This window comes from Manis javanica, chromosome 1 (assembly GCF_040802235.1).
Source record: "Manis javanica isolate MJ-LG chromosome 1, MJ_LKY, whole genome shotgun sequence".
Taxonomy (NCBI): Eukaryota; Metazoa; Chordata; class Mammalia; order Pholidota; family Manidae; genus Manis; species Manis javanica.
In genome coordinates this window covers 124,314,671-124,338,969 of record NC_133156.1, presented here as the reverse complement: position 1 = coordinate 124,338,969, position 24,299 = coordinate 124,314,671, and the positions used below count along the sequence as shown (strand labels likewise).

General features: G+C 43.6%; 1 protein-coding gene across 2 annotated transcripts in view; it reads right to left on the bottom strand.

The window, feature by feature from the left end:
- ADAMTS12 (ADAM metallopeptidase with thrombospondin type 1 motif 12) overlaps positions 1-23,101 on the bottom strand; it is a 357,338-nt gene extending 334,237 nt beyond the window's left edge. The window contains exons 1-2 of one of the 2 annotated variants that reach the window (XM_073237370.1): positions 22,939-23,101; positions 12,881-13,242 (exon numbers count right to left, since the gene is read on the bottom strand). In XM_073237370.1, coding sequence (XP_073093471.1) covers positions 12,881-13,242; positions 22,939-22,996 — 420 coding nt within the window. In that variant the 5' untranslated portion in view covers positions 22,997-23,101. Of the gene's footprint in view, positions 1-12,880; positions 13,243-19,990; positions 20,656-22,938 lie in introns of those variants that run through there. The other variant, XM_037001907.2, reaches the window with a different exon arrangement.
- Between the last annotated feature and the right edge of the window lie 1,198 nt (positions 23,102-24,299).

The following is a 24,299-nucleotide window of genomic DNA, read 5'->3' as shown; positions in this document are numbered from 1 at the left end:
TGCCCCTCCTATACAACTGTATATGCAAACCAAAGAAGAGTTGTTGAAGCCAAGATATGGCCAACAGAACAACATCCTGCTGCCAGCCCCAACTGCTTTAAACCCTGGAGACACTGTTGGGTGGACCTGGCCCTGGACCTTTCGACACATGGACCAGTGAGGGCTGGCTCTTCTAGTAACTTGGGGAAAAAGCCTGGAATCTCATCTCCCGTGTTCTCCTGGAGTAACAGCAGAGTGGCCCCCAAAGATCATGGAAGTATACCCAAAATATACAGGAGGTAAGAGCATCTTACAGGGAAGTTTTGATTTATCTTTATGGCCAGTGCATGTACCTCCCATAGCTCTATATATTGACCCATCTGTAACTCCCACAGGGAGGGGGTAAAACTCTTGTATACTAGATCACAAGATCCGATTTCTGCCACTGTCCTATCACAGGACCACTCTCTTGCATGCATCCTACCTGATGGACAAGATTTGCCTATGCTAGTGTCATTAAAATATGTAATTTATTGCCCTTAATGTTATCTTCTTCTACAGTACCTGTTGACTGGGCTCACCCCCTGGCTGCAGTCGCCGCGTGATGACTGCTTTTAACTCCCTACCTATTTAGTTACTGACTGCCTGTGGAATGGGCAAGCTATGGACTTAATCTGCATAGGACTTTGAACCTAGCTGAATCTTCCTGTTTGAGAATTATCATGATTTTATTGCTGTTGCTATTGTATGTTATTAGTCTGATTACAATGCTCCAGTTTTCTCACATAGGGGCCATTGTGGAAGATGGGGAGCAAGTAAATTGTGAGGCAAGATTTATGGAGGACTGGGCTGTGGGTAAAATTGCAATATTTCCAGAATTTTTTGCCTGGCCTTAGTGCATCTCCATTATCAATATGTGTTTCCAAGGGGTGAAGAGATGCAGTCCATCTCCATTTCAATAGGTAATTACAAGGGTGAGCAAGGGCATATCTGCACCAGAGTGGTTGGGTGAGTTCTCTTTTTCTGCAGCCGGATCATAAGAGACACAGGAGAGCAGAAGTGGACAACTGCTTGGAGGCAATAAATGGGTTTCTCCCACTTAACTTCTCCCTTTAACTGATTTCAGTTTCAAAGGTATTTTGCCTCCAGGATATTTCCCTGGAGTTACATCGACCCTTTCACCATCAGCACTGATTAGAACAGCAGCATTACCCCTTCTGTTTCTGACCATCATTCGGTGTTCAAGCAATCAGTAAAAGGATGTGATATGTAAAAGGGTGAACTCAAATAGAATTAATGTTTCTGGTTTAATGGGCCAATGCCTGTCAAATTGTAGTGTACATACAAATCACCTGAGGATTTTAATAAAATTTAGGTTCTGATTCAGCAGGTAGTGGATAAGATCTAAGAATCAGTATTTCTAACAAGGTCTCTGGGGAGGCCCATTCTGCTGGTTGATGGGCCACACATTTAGTAGGAAGGACCCAGTCCAGTCAAATAACAGACCCAAAGAAGCAACAAATCTTATGTAAAGTCATACCTTTAGTACGTACTGAGCTAGGGACTTGAGCCCAGCTCCCCTGACTCTCAAATCCACTGGGACTGCGCCATATGAAAAATATGCCAAATTTCCACAGACCTGGCTATGTCTCTTTGACATAGGTTGTCTGGTTAAAAATAAATCAGTCATGTCACACTGAAAGATAATCTCCAAGTAAAACATTTTTCAATTATAAAATCTAAAACCCAGGCCTTCTGCTTTCTCACTTTTCAAAGTCCTTATTAATACCTGTCGGTCAGTGGAGACATTTTTGGAAGGAACTAGATCTTTCTGAAAGCTAATATTTAAACTCCCTGGACCTATGATTCATGCTGGATCAAAAAAAAAAAAAAGAAATGGCAATGCATGACCATCTAGTGGGAAACTCTGGACACCTCATCTTCAGTCTCTGTAATGAAAACAGAAATGAGACTTAAATTCTGCAGAGACCTACAGGAGAAGGGAGTAGTATCTCTGTCTGCATTGTGAGGACCCAAAAGCCAAGTAAATAACCTGATAAGATACAGACCGCTTGTCTTCCCTAAAGCTGAGGGTAATTCCTTTCCCTGCACCACCCCTGGACTGTAGGGAAGGCCCCTAACTCAAGATCCAGCAAAAACACAGGTCCCTCACTTCTGTCTCTCCCACTTCCAATTCCTCATACTGGGAACAAAATGAACCTGAATTGAAAAGTACACAGAAAGATAAAAAGGAAGGAAGGGGAAAAAAAACAACTCTTGTTTATGAGGCCGTAACATAAAGCACTGATAGGGACGAGAGGAATGTGCAGCCAGAGACCTCTCATTCCAAAGGCTGCTGGCTGAGTAAGAGTGGGTCTTACCAGGCGAATCCCAAAAATCAGGGGCCACAGAGGATTCCTTAGCCTGGGAGCAGAGTTAGGGAATACCCAGAGCATTTCCTTCCCTTCCCCTGGCAAGAAAGGACAAACCATGACACCCAGGCATCCCCCAACTCAAATGAGTGTCTTCTACAAATAAGCCACCAAGTTCTGGCTCAGGAACCAAGACAAGAAACAACACTGGGCGAGTTTTCCCACACAGCTCTGCCAGGGGGTTTCATTCCTCAGCTCCATCACCCAGGCTTCAGCCAGAGTTCAAGAACACGAAGGCAGAAATGGTAACATTCTCTGTATGGAAAAGGAACCACCAGGACTTTCCATTTGGCCAAGAACTGAGCTGCACTTGGAGGGAGTAATGTGAAACAAAGCACATCCCTCCGTCAATAGATGCACCATCACACAGCACAGATTTGTTAAATGTCACTCATCTCAGTTGTAGCATTCATGAAGTAAAATGCAGGGAAGATTTAATTCTTACATTTTTGAAAATTAGAATGTAACAAAGTTTAAAGAGTTAGAATGATTATAACAACATATCCTGCTTATAACGGGTTATAAAATGATTCTATCAGCATAGCAAAAACTAGTACTTTGCTGGGTAGAAGCTAGATAACTATTCCAAAGCTTCATAAATGTCCTGCAGCCTAAAATCAAATTTCTTTTTAAAAAAATTCTCTTAAGGTGTCTTTTTTGGATCCATTTGTTATTTAGAATTACGTTATTTAACCTCTAAAACTTTGAGCATTTCCTGATATCTTTGTGTTATTGATTTCTAGTTTAATTCCACTGTGGTCTGAGAGCACACTTTGTATGATTTCTATACTCTGATTTTTTTTATTAAAGTATGGTTTATATGCAAAATAATACTGGTGTCAGGTGTACAACATAGTGGTTTGACAATTACATACATTATGAAATGCTCACAGCAATAAGTGTAAGAATAAATTCCTTTCTGGAGTTTATCTTATTTTTTTTGGTGACAAAAATTTATAATTTTCTCTTCACCTTAATGTAAAGTTGGCTCATCAAGGAAACAGACAGATGCCTTCAAACATGTCTATTAGGTGTATATTTTATTCAGCAGAAATGTGTCACTGCAGCGGTGGGTGTTTGGGAAATATGTTTTTTCTCTATACATATTTATAGGATCAGGGCCTCTATGTAGCTGTCTCTTCTTGAGAAGGCCTCCTTGTGTTTGAGCTCAGGCAGTTGTTCACTGGAGGTCAGAAACATAAGACCCCAGTAGTTTCAGGAAATAGACACAGGCTTGTTCTTCACCTTGAACCAGAGGAGAGACTGGGAAAGAGAACTAGTCAGGACTTGCAGTAGCTGAGTGGGAAAAGACTCCTGTGAATGACACACATACCCTACCTCTCCACACTGCTGCTGGAAACGGAATACGTCTGGCGTTGGGCAACACGCAGCGATTGATTACTGCGTTCTCATGCAACTGTTGTCTGGGGGCCACAGCCAGGTCAAATCCTTGGGTTGGGGGCTCTGTGGGTACTGTGGTAGCATACATTTATGCAAACTGCAAGAAGGTGTGCAGGGGAGGCAGATAAAATTTTAAAAGGCAATCCCTCCAGAGAGATGAATTTTTAAAAGGTACCCTCATGTAGGCAAATTACAAAAAGATGCTCCACTCCAGGCCAAGTAATTATAGAAAGACCTTTTTTCCTCCTGGACTCAGGACTTGGTTTCGTTGGCAGAGCCTGGGGTTGATTTCATCCCTCACTAGTCCCCTTGATGGGTACGTTTGTGGGGTTGGCAATGTACCCAGCACTTTCAGGTTGGGGTTTCCCTGGAAGGGAGTAGATATTCCTGGAAAGAAATGCCTGGAAAGAAGAACTGTAAACAAAGAAGGGCCTGAGGCTGGGGTGGGAAATACGGCCTTCTTTCTCAGCGGCTCATGACTGGGCCCAGGACTCAGTTCAGAAATATGTGTCAGTACATCCCTTAGTGGGGAGACTGCTACCTATCAAAAGACCAGGTACTTGGTTACAGATCTTCTTACAGCTCAGCCTAGATTCAACACAGCCAAAGTGAGTAGAAGTTTAACGTTATTATCTGTGGTGTACTTTCCTTCATCTTATGTGCAAACCTTCAGAAAAGTCTTACTGAAAATTGTAGTTTGGAATCTGATGTGCTTTGAAAAACTAAGGAAAGGCCTGAACCAGGTTCAGAAGAGGGAAGAGCAAAGAGGCCAGTAGTGCCTCCTTCCCAGAGTCAACATGAGGGTGGGAGGCACTGTGTACTTAGAAGTGATAAACTCGGGAGGGCCATTCAGCAGAGGCAACAGCACCCTTCCATGAGGAGGAACCAGAGCCCTGGGACCCTGTCAGAGTGACTCAGGGGTCATTTACTCGCCCTGCATTCTAGAAGTCAATGGGTGGCATTGAGCCATTGTTTGAAATATAATCCCATTTTGAAGCCATAGGCTGGGAAGGTCTACAGGATTTAGAGCAGCATAAAGGCTAAACACTGAAACACATTTATCCATTCAAAGATTATTTACTGGGTGTTTACTGTGAAAAGTAGCTAAACAAGTGTGAACAAGAAGGGGTAAAGAAAATAAAAGTTAAGCAAAACAAGGAAAGAAAATATCAGGTGCTGTAGGTTCTTTTTAAAAATACAACAGGCAGCATGGTGGAATACTGGAGAAGCCTGCTTTACATGGGGTGGTCAGGGAAGACCATAAACTGGGATCTGAAAAACAACAAGGAGCCACTATGTAGACACTGGAGGGAAGAGCGTTCCGGGCAGAGGAAACACTGCATGGGAAGGCAATGAAGCCAGAGAGGGTTTGGCACATTTGAAAAGCAGAGAGAAGGTCACTGTGGCTGAAGTCCTGCACAGGAGGGCAGGGAGGTGGGTGCAACGCAGTCACAGGGAGCCTTGAAAGCCAGGGGAAGGCATTCAGGTTTTATTCTAGTGTGGTAGGAAAACAGTAGATTTTAAGGCAGAGTGCAGTGCTCTATAAATGTGTTTAAAAGTCTGGTCTGGCCACTGTGCGAGAAATGGCTTGCAGGAAATTAAGAGAGGAAGTAGAAGAACCACTTGGGAGGTAGATAAAATGGTCTAGAGGAGAAAGGATGGTAACCAGGATTATGGCAGGGTTTCTCAACCTCAGAACTACTGACATTTTAGACCATATAATCCTTTTCTGTGTACTGAAGGAGGTTTAGCAGCATCCTTGGTCTCTACTCACTAGATGTCAGAGCAATGCCCCTTTCCCAGTATGATAGCCAAAAATGTCTTCAGCCATTGCCAGTGTCCCCTAGAGGGCTGGACTAGGGTATTGGCTGTGGAAGCAACAGGAGTGGCAGATTCTGCACATATTTTGAAAGAAGAGCTCACAGGATTTGCTGATAAGAATAGATACAGAAGATGAATGGATAAAGAAGATGTGGTATATATACACAATGGAATATTATTCAGCCATAAGAAGAAAACAAATCCTGCCATTTGCAACAACATGGTTGGAGCTGGAGGGTATTATGCTCAATGAAATAAGCCAGGCGGAGAAAAACAAGTACCAAATGATTTCACTCATTTGTAGAGTATAACAACAAAGCAAAAAAACCAAAGGAACAAAACAGCAGCAGACTCACAGACTCCAGGAAGAGACTAGCAGTTACCAAGGAGAAGGGGTGGGGAGGGTAGGGAGGGAGAAGGGGATTAAGGGGTATTATGATTAGCACACACAATGTAGGGGGGTCACAAGGAAGGCAGTATAGCACAGAGAAGACAAGTAGTGATTCTATAGCATCTCACTACACTAAGGGACAGTGACTGCAATGGGATATATGGGGAGGGGACTCAATAATATGGGTGAATGTAGTAACCACAATGTTGCTCATGTGAAACCTTCATAACATTGTATATCAATGATACCTTAATTTAAAAAATATATATATAATGCAAGGAAATAAAGTTCACATGAAAAAGGAAAGAAAGAATAGATACAGAGAGTGAGAGAAAGAGAGGAGTTGATGGGAGGATAATTCCAAGGGTTTGACCTAGGCAGCTGGAAGAATGGAGTTGACATGTACGGCAGTGGGGAAGGCTACAGGAGGGGGAATCAAGAGGGTAGCTCTGAATGTTAAATTTGAGAGCCTATTAGGCATACATGCAGGAATGACAAACAGACAGCTGAAATTCCAAAGAAATATCAGAATCAGATACAGAAATATAGTTATTAACATCCACATATGTATACAAAAAATATAGATAATCAATAGATGATAGACAAATGACTAGATAATTATATAGACAGATGTTTTGATAGATGATGATAATAAATAGATGACAGATAAATGCATAGACCAACAGACAAACAGCCTGATAGATAAGTAGAAAGCATTTGGGACTAGTCAAGATCACCTAAAAAGAGTATGCAATTAGAGCACAGGGGGCCACAGACAAAGTCCCAGGACAGCCTGGTAGTTAGAGATATGGAAAGGAGCAAAGGATACTGAGAAAGAACTATCAACATTGTAGGTAAGAAAAAAACCATAGTAATGTGTCACTTAGCCAAGATAAAAAAATACTTAAAAATAGTAATAATTGATTGTGTTAAGTGGTGCTGAGACAACAAGTATGATGAAAACAGAGAGGAACCCACTGACAACATGAAGTTCTTCGATGACTTGACAAGAGCATTTTTAGTGAGGTGTCCCAACAGTGTGGGTGAAGAAATTCAGCTACTCTTACTAAGCCAAGAGAACTGGAATGCTTTTCTAAAGTATTTTGAAGCTATTATCTACAACAGCACATGAAGTAAGCAGACTGACTAATGAGATAATCCATATTTTCCATGTGGGGAACTTGCTGTGTCAGGGTTATGACAAAAAATGTCCTTGCTATGACTTCCCAGACAGGGTGTATACATAAAAGCCTATAACAAGGGAGCCAAATGAAAAGGGCACTGAAGTTCTTCAGACTGAAAAGAAGTCACAGATCATATTAATAAGGCATAGAAACTTGGGTTATACCAGAGAGAAGATTCTTTGCCAAACATGCCCTGAATCAATGAGCCACATCTCACCTGTGAATGAAACGTGGTCATCTCACCAGCCCCCACCTTTCAGAAATGGGGAGCCGGCCTCAGCCCAGAAGAAATTGCTGTCATTCTACCAGACAAATTTAGAATCAGAAAATTTTCCAAAATCTAATGTTTCAAGAATAATATGAGTGAACAAACACCAAGGGAACTAATTTGTAAAACAGTTTCACTAATTTTTCCCCAAAACAAATTTTCTGACCAGAGAAGAAAAAAGTAGATAAAAAATTTTTGGAGTCCACTTAAGAGCCTCATTTCCTATTCACACTAACTACCCTACAGGTAGGATAGGCCTGCCGGCCCACAAGGGCAGCCCACCCAGTGGGTGATACATGATGGGGTAATGAGCTGGGAGATTTCCTGTGGGAAATGCCATCAGAACGGAATTTGGAATTCCTCCCAAGGAAGCTACATAATTCTCATCTCGGGAGGAGGGAAGACCAAGCTTCATGGCCCTTACAATTCCTGCAGCCAGCCTGGGTAGGTTTCATGGGCAGATTGGAGAGACCTACCATGCTCATGCATTTAAAGACCAAACATAGCAAATGCCAATTCCCCCAAATTAGTACATAGGTTTAATGCAATTACTGTAAAACTCCAGCAAGTTTTTGTAGTCAGATTATTTTACAATTTATATGGAAAGGCAAAAGAATTAGAATTACTAAAACAGTTTTGGAAAAGTAGAATAAAATGGGAGGAATCAGTTGATTTCAAGACTAATTATATGTCTATGGTAATGAAGCTAATAAGGAAGATTCTATTGGTGGTGGAATAGAACATAAAACTCAAAAATAGATTCACAAAAATATATCCAACTGATTTTTGATAAGCCCAGAAGCAATTCAATGGAGGAAAGATACCCTTTTTAAAAAATGGCACTGGAGGGACTGGACATCCATAGGCATAACAAAAACATAAAAATAAAAAATAAAAAGAGAATGAACCTTGTACGCTATACAAAAGTTAACTGAAAAATGGATCATGAACTGAAATATAAAATGTAAACATGGGGAGGGGATGAGGGCAGGAAGAAAATGGGTATGACTGTGACTATAAAAGGACAACACGAGGGCCTGTTGTGATGGAAACGTTGGTCATCCTGATGGTATCAGTGTCAAAATCCTGGCTGTGATATTGTATAGCAATTTTGCAGGATGTTACCACTGGGGAAAACCAGGCAAAGGGCACATGGGACCTCTCTGTACAAGTCCTTATAACTGCATATGAACGTACAACTATCACAAACTAAAAAGAAAAATAGTAATACCACTTACAAATTTTTAATCCATTGTTGAGCTCAAAACAAGAAAAGAAATCTCGATGTACCAAAAGGGAAAGGTTAAGAGAGAGTTGAATGGGAGTTGAGCTTAACAGCCCTTGAGAGAGCCATGACCAGCTATTCCGATCTGAGGTCCGGATTTAATTCCCCAGCAGGGTTGGAATGGAGGTTAAGGTTCAAGATAAAGTAAAAAACTGTATTCACGTTATTAAAGTGTGGATCAAGAAGTCTGTCCCTAACGGTGAACGAGAGTTTAAAATACTTGTTTACTGACTCAGGTTTCTAGTCCAGGTGGTGGGTGGCTACAGCCAGCCCTTGATGAAAGTGGGGTGCCAGAGTTAGAGCTCCAATCCTGTCTCATGCACAAGTATGGAGGATCTTGCACTATCCTCCCAGTGCAGAAATCTAAGCTGAAATACTAACAACACACTGGCCTGGAACAAAGCCTATAGGGTCCCCAGCAACAGCAAATCCAAACCCACTCCACTGGGATCCTCACAGGTAACAACTTCCACCAAGGAGGAATTCTGAGTCTAACTGGTCAAGAAACACAGTTTCTCTATCAAGAACTTAGAATGGAAAAAACAAGTAAGCTGTTCAAAAGAAACAAATTCTATAACTTCAGTTATAAAAGTGCTAACAGGAAAAAAGATGTTGAAAATAGTGGAGACAACAGTGGGAAGCTGCTGAGCTGGGGACACAGGGTGCCTTGGACTGACTCAGCCTGACAGGGCCAGAGCCCAGCAAGAGGATATTAAATGGAAGAAGGAGGTCCTCCCACAGCTTGTCATGGGTGACATTTCTTGAGTCTTTACATTGCAACCATGTGAGTCTGTTCCAAGAGAAATGAAATAAACCTTAAATTATGGATAACTCCAAGAGAACACAGCCTCTAGCATTAGGACGACCACATCTGAAGCAAAGAATATACCAACTCAGAGCCACAGGAATGCAAAGCAGATGTCCTGCTCCATGTGAAAGTGTGTCCTTCCTCAGAAAGCCTTCTCAAATGCCACCTCTGTCCCCAAAGGTGGTGGTGGGAGGCATAGAGCCAGAATATCCTAAGCCTGCCATCCTGTGACTCGGAGTGTGGAGTCATTCTGGGATGAAAGGGAAAATAAATAAATGTCCTGGAAGTCAGGCCCCAGAGAAGTGACCAGGAGAACCCCGACACAAGTTCAAGTACTGTCCCTTCACTCTAGGTGTGCACTGGTGAATTACAGCACATGAGCAGATGAAGGTCAAGCCAGCTAGCCTGTGTAGTCACAGAAAATAAAGGAACTCCCTTGGCTCTGGGGGCCTATTTTATAAGCATCCATTAGTTGTCCAAATATGTGTAAAAGGTTCCAAAATAATCCCAGGGGATTGGTTCTTCTGTCAAACTAATTCAGTGATTTGGATCTAAAAATGTTCCATCACCTTGGGTACCACATAAGTCCCTGAGTTAGTATTCGCTTCTTTGTGCTCCTGTTCTTAGTATGAATCTCAAATCTGAATCTGATAATGCCCGCATGGTGGTTCTCCCTGTTCCCTGCCACCATTTGAAATGGAAGAGGTTCAGTATTCTATTCCCAAACCTGAAATAATGCTAAACAATATAAACTGTCCCTCAGAAAACCCAAGCTGAAAGTATGGAGTGATCAGGAGCCACAGTTCTCAGTCCTGGCTACACACTCGAATCCCCAGGAGAGAGCTGCCACTTTTGAGTAGTTTTGGCTAATAGTGCTAATTAATTCCCACTTGTGCTAATCCACATGAGAATCTCTGAGTGAACTTTAAAAAATACCGATGCCTGGGCCCTACCCTCAGAACAGTTAAATCAGAATATCTAGGAGATGGGGCTGGGCATGGGTACTTTTTTAAAACTCTTCATTTGATCCTAATGTTCAGCCAGGGTTGAGAAAAATGGCTCTCCAGTGCATCTCAAACATCAGTGAGCATCGGCATCTCCCAAAGAGCCTGTTAATACAAAGGTTTCAAACAGGCAGGTAACAAGAGACCAAAGGGCTATTAGTGGTTTCCAAGGACTAGGGGAGATAGGGGGTTGGAGGGTGACTGCTCAGGTATTTCTTTTGGGGCTAATGAGTGTTCTAAAATTTATTATGGTAATGGCTGCACAACACTATTAATGTATTTAAAGCCATTGAACTGTATGCTTTAGATGAGTGAATTCTAGGTATATGGTGCCCACATCAGTGTGCTCTGGAGCTGCATGGCTGCTGCATGTCTGTCTTGTGGATCCCTTCAATCCTATGAGCCTGTATAGTATTCCTATGTGTTCCTTCCAGAACTGCAGTTCTTTCTTCTGTTCCTCTGGTCATAGAGGATCAGGTGCCATGGATACTTCCAGAGCTGTCTCATAAAAATTAGAGTGGGAATCGCAAGGAGAAAATGTGATCTAAACCCAAAGAAAGCCCAGAGGATGAGGACCATGGAGCCAGGAGAGATTCCCCAGATCAACCAAGCACTGTTTGAGGCCCAGGGTGAAAAAAGAAGAGGAACCCATCATTCTTGATTTTGTGTCATTTATGATCCAACTAGAAGGAAATTATCTAAATACCTACCTATGAAAATCCAAATTTACCAAAAAAAGGCAAAGCAAGACTTTCCATTTATTATACAAAATGATTTGTCCCCAGAGGTCCTTCTGAAAATTGAACCTTCTTGGTACATTTAAATTGCTATACAATGTTTTACATTGATTTTCCCACAATATTCTAGCAAGGCCAAACTGTATAGGATAAGCAGAATCCTAAATTTTGAAGAGCAGGATTCTCATCCAACTGGCAGTAATGATGGGAGGATTTGGGACAAGGGCCCTCTGTAGGACAGCAAATGCCACTAGCAGCGTCGCTCAGCAAACTGGCCCTGGCAAAGGTGTCAGGTCGATCCCCCAGGTGCTGCCATAACAGTCCCCCCAGGATTGTGCAGTCTCTTTGCTGGAGTCACTTCCTAAGCACCCTCCCTTAGTGCTGGTAGCCCACCTCCTACTCACACTTGACAAAAACGTCAGCACAGTTCATCAGTGCTGTTTCCATGCAGCTGCCACTGAGGGAGGCAGAACAAAGGGACCACTTTTTTAAATGTAGGTTTAAATTTTGAAAAATAAGCTTGGTCACATTTTGAGATGTAGCACATAATGGTCAGAAGACCAAGGCTCAAATTAACCATGCAATAAAGTTATTCAACATCTCCAAGCTTCATCATCTGCTAAAAAATAACAGAAATGGAGAAGAGGGTGGAGTTGGATGATGCACCTAAACCACATCAGAACCCACACATTTTAGTACCTGGCATATTAGAAATATAAAAATGTAATAACAATAGCTGCCAAATTCACTGAGTGTCTATTATTTACTAAATACTCTTACAAGACTTTTAGATATATTAATAATTCATTTAATTCTCACCTTAGGTCTCACAATGACTATTATTGGGATCAGAAAACTTTTTCTGTAAAGGCTAGATAGCAAATATTTTGGACCTCATGGGCCATATGGTACTTATTCCAACTACTCAGCTTCACTGTTTTAGTTCAAAAGCAGCCATAGACATTTTATAAAATGTATCTATGTCTCAATAAAACTTTATTTATAAAACAAGAGGCAATCCAGATTTGACCTGTAGGTCACTGTTTGCCAACCCCTGCTCTGTGATATGGGTACTATCACTATCTCCATTTGATGAGAAAACAGAGGCACAAAGGGATCAACTCATAGCCCAAGGTCCCAAATGAAGTCTGATTATGAAGTACACATGGCCAACCATTACATCATAGCAGCAGCTGACGTCACCATCATTACTAGTAAGCCTTTTACTCTGTACAAATCCAGGTTTTCCTAATTCAAAAGGATCTGACCAGCCAGTCAGTCACAATAGCCTTAGAGGTTAAAGACCCAACTGCAATCCTTCTTCTTCTTCCCCCAAGGTTCTTGGTGGGAGTTCTCCCAACTCTGAACCCTCGATGCCCTCACCTTCAGACTGACTGACTGAGTTTTATGCACTTTGTCCCCAGCCCATTTGGAGGCCAGGACAGTGCACATCACAGGAGCTGCATTCACATGGGTGGCTGTGGCTGTGAACCCACTGGTGGTGGGTGTGCAGGCTGAGAGGCTAGGGGCCCGTGGACAGAGGAGGGAGGTGATGGATCCAGGTACTCACCAGGCCGTGGCAGGCACTGAGGGCTGCCGTCCCGATTCTGGCGCCCTGCTGCAGAACTGTGCCCCTGAGATGGCAGGGGGGGCCGGAGGAAGCCAGTATCTTAACGTGGGAGAGATTCCCATATCTCCTCTCCACGATGTAGCTTTTGGAAAGAAATCCCTGATTGACGGTCAAGTTAAAAAACAGGGTCTTCTCCTCGTGTGAAATGCTATAGTACACCTGGTCCTCTGTGCCACTCAAATCTCTCTTCCTCCTGTTGCTGGTGACAGGATGGTGCAAGCCATATGACAGAAAATGCCCACTGGCATCTACTCGGACAGGAGCCACCACCTGGTATTCTGGCAGGGCCTTGAAAAAATGCTCTGAAAGAGAAGGAGACACAAAATAAAACCCCTGCTGAGTCTGTAACAAGGCCAGTGCACTTCCCTTTGGAACTTAGATTTTAGCTTGTTGATTGCAAAACACCAGAGCTGACTTGAAGTTCAGAGATCCTTTCCACCACACAGATACTGTCAACAATTCCTGGAACGAACAACTAGCAGTGACACAGGGCTCCCTCCTCAGTGGCACGTGACAGCAGGAACTGACACTGAGGCATAGCTCTGGATGTCGGATGTTTTACCAGAGACAAATTCAGAAGAGAATTCATGAGGAAAAGGTGAGCTCAGTAGGACAAACAGGAACATTTCCAGTCTAGAGTTCCTTAGTACCAATCACAGAGCTTCGCTCTTTACTAGGAGGAGTTTAAACGCTGTTTATTGTAAGGAACTTCCCATTAAGTCAGGCAAAAGGAAACACGCAAGAGCAGAGAATCCATCCTATGCTATGCACTCTGACAAACTTGACACGGGCTACAGCATAAGCGTTCCATAATGTGGCAAAGTGTGCGTGAAGAAACCTGGATGCTTCTTTCTTATCTTTACAAAGACTACAAAATAAAATGGTAAGAGACCATATTAGGAGCTAAGGCACAGGCTCAAAATATGAAAACTGCCACTCTGAAAATGCAAGACAAGAACACTGTCCCTTTCACATACAAGAACCCATACCCTTTCGACTTACTCAAATTCAAATCCCCACCACTGCCTCCTTATTCGGCTGTTTAAGAATAAGGAGTCCAACTATTGACTATTGGGAACTAGTCATCACTCTGGATTACAGACTACTTAAAGCAAACCATTAACTCCTTAGAGAAAAGGAATCTTTTGCTTTAGGCAGAAAGGGAAGAGGGAGATAGGGCGGGAGGAGGGTGGGAGGGAGGGAAGAGGAGGAAAGAGAAGAGAAAGAAGAAAAGAGGGAGGGAAAGAAAGGGAACAGATCCCACCTGCCACCTCCCACTGTCCTCCTTGCACCATCCCACTTGCCTGTTTTGCTCATGTTATTTCCCCAACTACACTGTCTCATGACTCTCAAATCAATACGCTGTTCGTTCCTATTTATTCTTTGAAGTCCCTATTCCAGTCCTCCCTCGTCTTTCTACTAATGTCCCTGGCTGAAGTTCTCTCTCCCTTTCCGAACCCCATGCCCTTACTTTCTGTACTTCCCAGAATAACCTTATTTTACAATGCCTTTTGTTTATTATACTACTTATCCCCAAAGCTGCTGGAGACCAGAATCTTGCACATCACAGGTGCCTGATTCATATGTGTGGATGTCTCAGAGAACACATTGGTAGCTGGTTAATTAAAAGAACTGGACTTAATGAGATACAATTAGAAAAGAGCTTCTTTCTAGACAATTGCCTTCAAACACCCTTTGTGGAATTGTTCATCTCTGCCTGGGATGAAATATGGGGCAGAGCACAGTTTTCACCCTTAAGAACTAACAGATAGTCTCAATTTGGGGTGTAAAAAATACAGACCCATTGCTCCTAATTGCAGCAGTTAGGAGTAACAGACCACATAACAACATGGACAAATATTTAAAAATCATGTTCAATGAAAAATCAGAAACAAAACAAGTTTATACACAGGCATTTGCATTAAGGGAAAATACATGCACACAAGTATAATACACAAAGTTTGCCAGAATATACATGCATCAAAAATACATATTGAACCCATTAAAAAGATCTTTATGAGAAGGAATTGGAGTGGAGCATAAGCACAAAATGAATAAATAAATAAGACAAGAAAGAGGTTTTGCACAAATTAATGAAGCCAGTGTGCCACACATTTGGAGTCAAACTGACCCAGTCCTCTGTGTCGTCTACGCCACAAGGAGTATATGGACCTCTTTATTATCAGAACTTCACTGCCCTTCCAAGTTCAGACCTCAGAAGAGTAATGGCCAGGTTGGGTGGGGCAGATGTCACTGGCTTCTGTAGTATTTCTCCCATGTTACACTTTTCTTCTACTACTCACAGTGATAGTTCTGCAGCTCCATTGCCAGGGTGGCAGTAGAGGGAAGTTAGGGGCAGAAAAAATCTTATTCAACTGAGAATAGACATCATCTTGAACAGCACCCCCTGAGTGTGGTTGCTGTCCAGATGCTCACTCCTCTCCAGAGAAGCTCTTATGTCCCTGACAGGGTCTGTCTCTGAGGATACATCTCAAAGAATTAAACATGATATTCCAAAGTATAAAATGAAAAACTGAAGCTTACCTAAGCCCCAGCACCTATGGTGTGAAGAATAAAAGGACAAATAAATTTATAGCGTTGAACCCAGTTGCTTTGGATCTAACAGGTTTTTAAGAGAGTCAGCATAAGTTGGCTGTATAATAATACAGTGATAATAATTAGAGTAATCATTTAATGAGCACTGGCTATGAACCCAGTACCATAGCCTCTCATTCAACACTCACAACAACCCTGAGACACAGGTTCAGTTATTACCACCACATTGCAGGCAGAGACACTGGGCCTCAAGTGACATCACAGAACCAAGATACAAGAGTCCTTGGATTAGAATCTTCTGCTTCCTATTTTAAAATCATGTTCTTAGCTGAAGAGAAGCGGTTCTGAAGAGAAGCAGTTGCACTTGGTAGGGAGTAGCACTGCCCCAAGGTGATGATCTGCAGGTTCTACAAGAACTGCTTGACTTTAAAAGGCCTCAATGTGTCAGCAATAAATGGAGATAATAATGGCCCCTTTACAAGCAGAGTCACTGGACATTAGACCAACTTTGTCTCTGGTTATGACTGCAAATGAGGCACCCACGCCCCAGCAGCCCACAGGTGTGGACCAAGGAGGCCACACATGGACTGTGATTCACAGTGGGGCCCAAGGGCAGCTGCCTCATCTAGACAATGGGCATAATAATAACTGCACTTACCTCCTTGGGTGGCTGTGAGGATCCAGTGCACTGAAACATATAACAGACTTACCGCAGTGCTGGCCAACAGCACTCACTAGCCATTGCTGGCTTAGAGAGAAACGTGGCTCCCAGGAACCCCTGTGGCCATAAACGTAGGCAATCTCCAAGCAGGGTGGGGGCAGGCCCACAATCACCCTGGCTTCCCTGAGCAGACATTTAGTTTGCAGGATTAGGGAGCTAAAACCTTGGCCAATAGAAAGCAGAGCTCAGAGGGATTATGACAGGGATGGAGAAATAAGATGTCAGGAGACAACAACAGCTCCTAATTTGTACCTAATCTATGATCAAGCACTGCATTAAGAGGACGCCAACTAGGTCCTGTCTAATCCTCATGCTTCTCTGGCTAGGTTTTATCAGTGATGGCCCCCAGCCTTCAGACTTCGCTCCCACCTCTGTAAAAAGACAGTAAGGAGCTGTGGGACTTCGTGCTGGGGCAATCTGACCCCACTCTTCTAACCTCTGCCCTTAGCGCTTCTAGAGGGTCTACCACTGAGAACCAGACGTCCAGGTGGGGTGTCAACAAGGCTGTAGGTAGGGGAAATGAGACACACTGTAATCACAGCACAGTCTGCACATTTGTGGAAATTTATTATGAGCCCTGAATACACTGATGACTGGAAACCTTGGTCATCAACCTCAGTGATACTTCATGAGAAATTCTGAGTGAAGCCTGTTGGGAACAAGTGCTTTTGAAGATACAAAACACCAAGTGATCTTTTGTGCTCTCCTCAGAAAGAAAGGAGAACAGTAGGAAGATATTTACCTGCCAGATTTTATAGTTTACGTTACATATGTATTTTTTCCCCTTACACTTATTTTTATTTTAGAGAGCAATTGAATTTCTCATACTGCTTTCTAAAAAGGGCGATGAAATCCCTGTTCGAGTCAGAAGTTTTATTTTCATAATTCTCTTCCACAGGTTGTTGTAACCTTCCAAACATTTTTTATTATAAAAAACTACATGTGTCCAAATACTGTGAAGAACTATATCAATCCCCTCAAAGTTGTGAAATATACCACAGGTTTGCTCATTGCCCTATAGTAACTAACCTGCAGACTGTAACTGCATATTATAATCAATAATAAAATACCAAAACTGTAAAGTCTGTTCTTACACGAAGATCAATACCTGATATCATTTCCTCCTTACAGATTTTTTTCTTTTTGGCAAATAGCATAAATGCATGATTGTAACATTTGTGTGGGAATACAGTGTACACTCTCCATTCTTGCACAAGCCTCTGCAGCCTACAGCTCATCTCCAACCCGGGATAAAGGGCCTGCCCTGTTGAGTTCATGGCAATGCCAGAAGCAAGAGAGATCACAGATGTAACAGATGACCTGTGAACATGACAGGGAATAACAAACCTAAGGGGATATCAGTGGCTGTAGAACAGAGGCAGGATGTTGTGAGCAAGGCTAATATTTCCCATTTTTCTGTTACTGGGCTGGGAACCAAGGATTTCTGTGGAAGTCATTGCATATTCGTATATCACAACTGAGCAATGTGGAAAGAATACTGGGCAATTTGTCAAATCTGCCTGTTTCTAGTTCCAGAGAAGATTGGATTTATCTCCATGCAGCTTCCTGTGTCCAAAAGACTGACTCTGCCTGACCCTTAGAACTAAAAGTCTTAGTGGTTATCAGAATCTGAACATGTTTCTAATTACCGGACCCCATGCAGTTCCCCTCACCCTTCTGGTGAATAGCATTTCACAGGTGCTCAATAAAGATAGGCTGACTAAAAAGACTGGCCACCTAGGCCTCCCATCCCTCATCTGTAAAAATAAGAAAGATGGGAGTGGTGATACCTGAAACAATCTGCAAGTTTAAATGTTCAGAAGTTGGGTGCAATTCAAAAATGTTGTCAGGGGGGAAATGGAAGTCGAGGGAGACTGGACCATTGGGAAGAGGTAGGCTAGTCATGTGGTGGCAAATTCCAGGTCATCCTATTCCCAGGAAGCCTTAGCATTCCCTTATCTCACTCGTTTGTCTTCAACCCTTCTCTCCCCTTCTGTCTCTGTCACTTTTGACTTAGTTCTAAATGAAGTCTGCTCAGAAACTTCTCCTTTGACCAAATGTGGATTACATATAAATCCATTGGTAAGTTGGTTAGAACAAATATTTGGTGAAAAGGCTTTTAACACAAATTATTTTTAAAATCTAAACATCTATGCATCACCAATAAGCTCAGACACTTTACAGCTATTTTTTCAATATTCAATACTCTTGGCAAGTCACCCTGAGGGCGACCAAGGGAAACAACGGATCTCACTCCCCAGAGTGGAGAAAGCCCGGCCCAGTGGTGTCTGCTGCTTCACACAGAGCTGAATTCACTTAGAAAGAAGATGGGAGCAAGCAGGGCTGAAAACTAACCCGGGAGATTGTGTGACTTTCAACCAAATCATCTCCAAATGCTCTAGGAAGGGCTTGTAGGCTTTGTTTGTGCTACTGCAGAGGAGAGACTTTTCACAAAGGGGCTGTTTTCAAAGAACAACAAACGCTGCTATTTTAAACTTGGGGGTAGGAGATTGTATCTGGACCATTTACACAAGCAAGTGCTGTCTGACTGACATATAACCCCAGAGTTTGCAGGCTCCAGTTTCCAAGGAAAGCAAAGAGACCTGCTTCTGGTGGCTTTTGAAATCTCAGCAGATGAGCTCTCAGCAGCATTTGAACTGTGCAATGTAGGCAGAAAACCCTGCATGGAAATCCTCAAGGACAGACTGATGGTGTCTGCCACCCAAGTGGTCTTGGGGATTTAAGGGGGTCAGGAAGCTAGGGAAGCTTCCTAAGACTCCAGCACAGTCAGCAAACACAGGAGTTAATGAATGCCAACCCATTTTGTGTGTGTGTGTGTGTGTGTTGTCTTTAATATTGCTGGAAGGCAAAGCTGTTTGTAAGAGGCCAGCCTCAGAAGTCAGGCTGCTGGATTCACAACCTGGAGCTTCAGCTTCCGGCTCCTCCATGCTGCGGTGATGGGCTGACACACACAGAGTGCCTTAGCAGTCTTGGCCCATGGAACATTCTCCAGCCACACCAGCCGCTGCTGCTGCCAGGACCGTTTCTCAGAGGCAAAATGAAGATCCTACCAAACAGACAGCATCTCTCACCTTTCCAACAGTACCACCCTGCTCAGGGCATTAGGCTTAAAAGATAAATAAAATAATAATAATAATGAATTGCGCATCACAACTCCAGTGTTTTATATAGCATTATGAGTTTCACAAAATTCAGAAAGAGATGCAGCCAGCTGTGATCAGGAAGTCAGGTCAGGGAAAGGTGAGCCCCTCTCTGGTAAACTTTCCCTCAAAGCACTATTATTTTTAAACACAGCCCTTAATCCTTCCAGGAAACCAAAACACAGCCAAGCTCATTCAACAGGGGAGGGCAGAATCACATTTCCCCTTGGCCGACTAGAAGTTTAAAACTAACTAGAAACACTGCAGTGACTTCCAGTGGCCGGTTGGAAGTTGTTTTTTTTTTAATACTCCGTGTTCAGAATCTGAAAAATAAGGGATTGGAACAGTGCAGCATTCAAAGAGGAGACAAAAGAGGAGGGGGAGGAGGTGACCGGCTACCTCTCAGGTCTTTGCTGCGGCTACATCCACGGGAAAGAGACCCAGATGCTCGCCCTTCTGTGAGCATTAAGGAGTCATCACCGCAAACACTGACTAACGAGAAAGCCTGTGTTACTGCCTCCCAGCCCAGATTTCCGTACAAATTCGGCCCAACGGGTTTGCAGAGTTCTGCCGAGTGGGGGAAGGGAAAGGGAGCAAAGAAAAGCCACTCACCTTGCCTCCTGTCCGGGAAGTGCACCGGGCCCGGCCGAGGTTGTCTCCCATAGCAAAGGGCCCCAAAGTTCAGGAGGTGAGCCACAACGGAGAGGTTTGCAAGCCAGCTCCTCTGGGCACATGGCATGATTCAGTTGTTGGGGAGAAGAAAAGTCAGCAAGTTTTATCTCTCAGCTCAAGAAACCAAGTCCTCGCCTGTGGCCGAGCAGGAAGATGCGGGGTTGCATGGTCCACAGCTGGGACTGCCTCGGCTGCAAGCTGCCCCTATCTCCCTTTGCTTTTTAAGGCTGGAAGGGGCTCGTTACCTTTATTTCCTTCCCCTCCTCCCGAAAGGGGAGTAATTCAGCTGACAGCGCCCACTTCCCGCGGGGTGTGGAGCGGGGCAGAGCGGCCCGCGCAGCCCACCCGGGGTCTCCGCCCCTCTGTCTCCCGCGCCGGCCGCAGGCCGCCCCAGCGCATCTTCCTCCGGGACTCCCGCCCCCGCGCCCCTCCGGGCCCCGCCCAGGGCCCGCGAGCCCGCCAAATAGGGGAGCCCCAGGAGAACGTCCCGGGGCGGGACTCCAAGTGAGAGTCCCCAGGCCAGTCTCACCCGCCGAAATACAGGCCCAAGAAGTTGAGCGCAGAGAGGGGGCAGAGGGGTCCCTGCTCCTTCACTTTCCCCAACTCAGTGCTGCCCCCGCTCCTGCCTCGCTCCCAGTTCCCAAACTTTCCCTAGCACAGCTCTAGCAGCCAGACTTTTCTGGGATTTGCTTCCAGGGCGGGCCAGGACTTCCACTGGAAAAAGTAATAGGCGGTTTTTCTCTTTGCCAAGTCACACAAGGGGAAATGGTTTGAGCTAATCTATTAGCTCAACCCTGGACAAGTCCTTTCACCTGTACAAAGAGGTGAGCCACCTCCTTTCCTGGCCCACCCCCACTCACCCAAAAACCAGGAGAGTGGGGGAAGTTAAGTCAGCCCAAGACGGTGTTAGGGTATTTCTCCAGGCTCCCAGGAAGAGGGCATTCATTCAGAGGCTCAAACTTGAGGCCACTGAGAGAATGCCACAAACCAGGGAGCTTTCCAGGCATCCTGGGAGTTTACTGGGATAATCCAGCCAAGATTTTGCCCCTCTAGGCTGAAACAGCCCTCCTTACTCCATCCAGGAGGGATTTGGCCCCGTGTTGGTCCTCCACGGCTTGCAACCAACTATGCGCGCTCACGGCGGGGTTCCAGGGCCAGGGCAGCCAGTCAAAGCAGTGATCCAAGAGCAAGGTGCTCCTAGCCTGGGGCTACATACACCCCACCACGTTTCAAGGGGTTAAGTATTAGTTTCCTGTTACTGGCATTACAAATTCTCGTAAACTTGGAGACTTCAAACAATGTAAACTTGCTATCGTACAGTTCTGAAGGTCAGTCATCTGAGACAGGTCTCAATGGACAAGTCAAGGTGTTAGCACAGCTGTATTCCTTTCTGGAGGCTGGAGGGGAGAATCTGTTGTCTTGTTCTTCCCAGCTTCTAGAGGCAGCCCACACTGCGGGGCTCGTGGCTCCGACACCTCGTATCTTCCTCATCAAACTCTAACCTTGTTTTACCCCAACTGTTGTTTTACCCTACCAGTATAATTATGTCTATTCATGTCTCCGCCTTCAGCAAGGTTTCAATGTGGCTCAGCATGAATGTGCATCCTGCTATTATTATTCTAACACCAAGTTCTCCTACTGTTTCTAGAATTTACAAAGTTCCTCCAAAGCCTGGTGTTTCCTCAGGGGAGGGAAGAGGCAATCCTCCTCAACTTTTCCTCTGCTCAATGGGAAAAGCTAATAAATCTTTTTGGTGACCAGGGCTTATTGCAATAAAAAAGAGTTGATGACCCTTCCTGATATGTCCGCTGTACAGAGCAGAGCTGTGAATCACTGCATAGCCTCCAAAATATCCCAAGCAGGTTAGTGAAAATGGGCTACCATTAGAGAAAGACTACAAAAATATGTAAAATCCAAGTGTTAAATAATAACTAAGAACAGCAATATTTATTATACACTGACTATTTACTGAGCACTGAGCTAATTTAATTTTCACAGAAACCTCCTAAGGAGATATTATTACTATCCTTGGTTTATGGATGGGAAAACAGACACAGAAATGTTTACAACTTGCTTAGGATTGCATCACTATGAAGTGAAAAATAGGATGAAGCAGTGAAGTTCAGAGAAATGAAAAGACTTAGCCAAGCCACTAAGTAGAATCAAATACAAATCTGTCTTACTTAAGGCCCCTTGCAATGTCCTTATCCACAAAGAGCGGAGGGGCTAAGATACTGACATATAGACAGACACCATCGCAGTATATCTGGTAGTGGTTTAGTTCATAATGCTGAGATAGAGCAAGGAAATGAGAAAAGGGTCATGCCATTGTAAAATCTACTTAGCCTGTGAAAAAGGCCCAGTTTATTCTTTAACTGTATCTATATGTTGTTCTTCCTCCTCTTCTGCTGTTCAATCCCTTAACTAATTAAGTAACTTTGTAACCAGGACAAGAGATAGACCTCTGAAGTGTAAATGAAACTATGTGGGTAAAGAACGCAGAAATTCAGATCAGCACAGTGACCTAAATAACCCTATCCTTAAGACAAAACTTCAAAGGAATTATGAATCACCTGTACATATCATGCCTTATGTTGACCCCTACCCAAAAGGCCCTCTAAAACCCCAACCCCTAAGCCCCTAAGCATGCCTCCTCTCTGCCATCATTCACACTCCCTTCTGAGTGTGTACTGTCTTATAGCAAATAAACTTTCTTGTTGCATAAGCCAATAGCACTTGTCTCTGAACTCTCCAACCTCCACCTTTGGTGGTAAATATCTTTCACTTAGCTATTTCATTCAGCTTTCTAGTATCAACACAATACTTTACTCTCTCCCTGTTTTATTTCAGACCAGTAGAGAAGTGGAAGTTCTCAGAACATAACTCACTCCATCCAGTGCTCCACAGATCCCCCAGATCCTGGGGTGGTAGGGGCTTAGTTCCCATGCTGTGCAGATTCCAGCAGACACTGGATGCCAGGTGACCCTGGCTTTAGAAGTTGGCAAAGGATTTGCCCTACGCTGAGCAGTTCAATGCACTTCCCTTTCCCCCTCTGTTCTTCTTGCTCTCTGCTGCCTGCATACCTGCTGACAGTCACTTCTCTCGTTTTAATGAATTCCTTCCTCACTTACACTAGTCCAACCTGTTTAAGAATTCTTTCTCAATCACAGTCAAGAATTCTCCCCTGCCCAGGTTGAGGTTTCATCTCGTGTGCAGGGAGAGACTTCCCTAGATGCAGCTGCCAGACAAAAATGGCATTTTCCATGTAAAAATACAAATTGTGACCAAAGACCTGAAGAGCCTCACAAAATGCACTCTCTGTTTCTTAGGCAAATAAGGCCTTTTTAAAAGTCCACACTTTCCTAATAAACCCCCAAAAGTACAAGAGATTGCTGAAGTTCAAAGAAAAGAGCTCAGTTCTTCAGAGCTCTCATTAACACGGGAAAGACAAAGCAATTGACAGAGCCCAAAACAAAAAACCGAAAACACCCAAACCCAACTTAGCCCCAAGAATCACAAATGAGCATGCCACAAAACAAAACTTCACATTTGTTAATCCTACCTTAATACCACAACCATGTCTCATAATAAAAATTACTGTATCACACTTTATAGTTTTCAAGGCCACTCAGAGAATGGAAGGAAGAGAAGTCTTCCTCTGAGGTTTTCAAGCATAGTTAGACCTTAACTCCACCTAGAAGTCAAAAAACATTGTCTTCAAAAATCGTACATTTATATAATGTTGTCGCATGTACTGTTTTCTTTTAAACCTCTCTGCATTCCTTGAAAGAAGACGGGGTAGGTATCGTCACCCTCAAGAGTGTCAGTTCACTTTTACTCTTCCACCTAATTGCATTCCAAGTATGATGAGATCAGTAATAACCCTGCCCACTCTGTGCATTCCCAGCCCCTGGGGAGTTTGTCCTCTAGTCTCAGGTTGAAGGTCCTGATCTATTCACTGTAGATTTTTGTAAACTTACCTGGTTTGTGTCAAGTGGGTGTCATATTGGGCCATTTTTCTGATATTGTAATTAATCAACTTAATTAAAGAAACAAAGCCACGGCAGTGCTCCTCTGAAAGCCATGGCTGATGAATGAAGCATGCTGTTGGCTGAAAGGAAACAGCCCACTTCAGAAAAAAATGTGTAAGACTTGGATCAAAATGTTGCAGTAAATTGTAACTAACTTCAGTTTGTAGAGCATCTGAAGCCTAATCAAAATGAAATGTAACAAGGCTTTACTGGGCTGG